The sequence below is a fragment of the Ixodes scapularis genome, unplaced genomic scaffold, assembly GCF_016920785.2.
Source record: "Ixodes scapularis isolate PalLabHiFi unplaced genomic scaffold, ASM1692078v2 PGA_scaffold4__175_contigs__length_147842914, whole genome shotgun sequence".
Lineage (NCBI taxonomy): Eukaryota > Metazoa > Arthropoda > Arachnida > Ixodida > Ixodidae > Ixodes > Ixodes scapularis.
The window spans coordinates 4,292,007-4,295,455 of record NW_024609879.1 but is presented as its reverse complement, the minus strand read 5'-3'; the positions used below and the strand labels follow the sequence as shown (position 1 = coordinate 4,295,455).

General features: G+C 47.8%; 1 protein-coding gene across 1 annotated transcript; it reads right to left on the bottom strand.

The window, feature by feature from the left end:
- Positions 1-1,648: 1,648 nt before the first annotated feature.
- On the bottom strand, positions 1,649-2,638 carry LOC120840502 (vacuolar protein sorting-associated protein 4B-like). Its single transcript, XM_040211085.1, has one exon. The coding sequence runs from the start codon at positions 2,636-2,638 to the stop codon at positions 1,649-1,651; it is 990 nt and encodes a 329-aa protein (XP_040067019.1).
- Positions 2,639-3,449: the final 811 nt, after the last annotated feature.

Here is a 3,449-nt window from a genome sequence, read left to right as displayed (position 1 = left end):
CAGCGTGCGCCAAAATGCAACCCCGTCATGCCTTGCTCCGGCGAGGAGCGGAAGCAGACAACGAGGGTTCGCCTGCTACGACGTGTCATTTGTACAGGAAAGCAGAAAGGAAAAAAAGTAAATTTTCTTGTGAATGGGGCCAGCTGAACATGAAAAACACACAGAGAAAAAATTTAACATTCGCACCGCTCGACTAGCAACATTTAATTATGCCTCTTTTTCTTTTTCTGCTAATCCTTGATTCCTTAATCCTTGAATGACTTAATCCTGCTAATCCTTGATTGGCTTAAGATCAATAACAAACCAACTTGCTCAGCTTAAGCCAATAACAAGGTAAATTTTCTGTTAGAAATCGCGTCCCGCGGGCAACGGAATCAAACACGAGCTTGAATTGTGAGCGTTCGCTATTTCATGAAGAAAGCGATTGACAACCCGTGTTTTATTTGCAGGTTTTAGTCGCTCTGTTGCCGCACAGACGCTGAAATATACTAGTGTTTAATAAATGCTCAGAACAAACGCATCACCGGCCCCCGAGATCTTTATCGCCATCCGTGAGCTGGTGAAAAATTGAACATTTGTCCAGCAGAAACCTGTGCCTACACAATAGGCATCCGAAGAAGCTAAACGTAGTGACTTTACCCGAGGCTAGGGCAACATCATCATGTTTAATATTAACCTACATCAGTTATCTTGCACCGCCGTATTTTGTTTGTGAAAGCTCTCGTCCTGGACGCCCTCACCAAGGCTAAAATTTGATGTGCCTGTAACGACAATCGAAATCGAAAGACCCGCGAAACGTTTTTTCTGGATATTCAAACAGACTAGTTCCAAGCCGTACGCTTTTAGTTGTTGACGCACAATACCATGCTCAAACGGATCAAGCTTCTGCGCGGACAGCACCATCACTTTTCTCCGGTATGAACGATTATAAGAATTGAAATACCGAAACCAGCAGCTTTGTAGTCAGCAGGTTGCGGAGATTTACACCGTCTATAAATATCTCTACCACAGCTAAGTTGCTTGATGTCATCGAAAACAGCGACCAACGTTTATCGATGAACGTTGGGCGCGACTGCACTCTCGCATTCCCACCCATCACGTCAAACATAAAGGCTCTAGTTTCGGTTTGAGGTCGGTACTCTTTCTACAACACAGATAGCGACAACATCAGTCTGCACTCGGTACATCTGGCAAGTTTGTTTGAGTCCTCTTCTCTTTGCGACACTCCGCGAGTGCGATGCATTCTGCGAGAGTACTCGAACGGTGCCAGTGCGTGTGAAACGAACTCACTTTTAGAAAAATACTTTGTGACTTGAAAACTCACCCAAAAAAGAAAATAAAAGCAAAATATCGTAGAGCAAGTAACTAAAAAAAAATATTTGTAAAAATAAAACTATTCTGAGCTCGCCTATAGGCTAAATAAAACAACGAAGAAATTAGAGGTAATAGATGTATTTGCTGAATCATATGCTCATCGAAGAGGTAACCTATTGACTCCTCTTATGAGTTTTGTTAAAATTGAAGGCGATGATTCAGGCATCTGCTCGGTGCAAGAACGTAATCGACGGATTCAACGTACACTAAATACGATGCGCCCCAATTCACACCTATATTATGTCAAATAACCTAAACAGGAAAAAAAAGTAATCTATCTGGAAGCACTTGCGAGGTGGGAGCCTTGCGATCGAGTATCTCGTATCCGCTGCAGGTTTCTCATGCACTTGTCGGTCCTTTTCCGCTCGACTTTGACGAAGCCTTCAAGAAGGTCCTCGTAGATGATTGGTTCGCTGACCTCGGCCGGTTTCATCGTGTGCCAGGACAACTCCACGGCCCCTGTATCCGTAGACGCACAGGGATGCCAACGTTCATTCTTCTTCACGAAGTGCGTGGCCGATTCGATCCTCTTGAAAGGGCCTAAGTGAGCTTCTTCGACGACATTACCGATCTCAGAATACGTGTATTCTTCGGTCATTCGAGACAATTGGAGGTAATTTTGGTCGCTAAGCGAAGACAGCATCTTCCCAATGCAAGCCTTCAAAAGATCGATTCTCTCCTGAAATCCGGGCAGGCCGACGTACACCCACTTTTGGAAATTGTTTTGCACTTCCTCGGGTAGCAGCCAGGGCTTTCTCGCGGACGCTACGACGATAAGCCAGTCGTTGCTTGTCGAAAGCACGCGCTTGAGATGAGCAGGCAGTCCTTCTTTCACCTTTCCAGCGAACTCTAGTTGCTCAATTGACATAGAACCCGCGTAGAGACTGTCTAGGAGGTACAAGAAAACCATCTTCACCTTCGCCTGACCCTTGGCGAAGAGGTTGGAGAGCATTTGCTTGCTGTCCTGTCCCGCGGAGCGACCGACGAAGTGTCTCATCCTCACGTAGTGGACCTCCATCGCCGGTTCCTTTCTGGCCACCTGCTTCGCCAGGTAGAGGAAGGACGACGCGGAGGCGCCGTAGAGCATCATACTCCTGCCGTCCTTGGGGAACCTGCTGACGAATCGCGTCAGCATCTGCTCGGCCGCTTCGCAGCCGGCCAGGCGGATAGAGCTGGATGTGGGAGGTAGAAAGCTGGAGGCGGAGCTCTCGTTCAGCAGGATCACCGAGCCGCTGGGGGAGTTGCACACGCTCAGCCTGCGCATGCCCCCTGCAGAGGGATGCCGGGCTCCGCCCAGGAACCCCGGCAGGGCCACGAACCTGTCAGTATTGTTCGTCGGTGTTGTCACTGGCCTGGAATTTTGACAACCCAAAGCCGGCGCCCGGCCAGCGTCCTGGGGACGCTTCTGCCTCTTCTTTCATCTTGCCAGATTGCAGTAAACAACAAAAAACAAAGACCAAGGAAGACGTGGCAAAAATTCAACGTTTTTATTGTAAAACACGCTGACCGTGGTGAGTTATAGAATTGATTCATTAATGATATGCTACAGTGCCCAGTCGGTATTTTAAACTCGCACGTCGTCGAGCACTATTCAAGGTTCCCGTGACGATGATTATGAAGGAAAGGATGGCGCTTAGCTGCTCTCCGAGCCTGGCGCAAGTAAAGCCCACTGATCTCCAAAGCCCCTTGCTTTACTTGCGCAAACACATCGAGGGGCTTTAGGCGCAAGTGAAGGCACCGGAAGTTCGATGCTTGTCCCGGAAGTCAGGCGTGCGCTGGCCTTCCTAGTGCACTCAGTCGATATTTCGGACCGTGCTTTTTTGTGTCTTTGACTTGGTTTTCATGCTTCCGTTCTGGATTAAATCCCGAGAATAAAGCATTTGAACGTGGGACATACGCACACTTGATCAACTAGAATCTCAACATTTTCGCATCGAATGGCTTCCCAGAAGACTTCTCGGGTTTCGCATGAACTGTTAAAAACAAATTGGGTTGTGTGTATGTTTATGCAGCCTAGAACTTGGTCTCCCTCAATGGGTGACGAGTCTCCCAGCCGTAGATGAGCAATTTAGCCA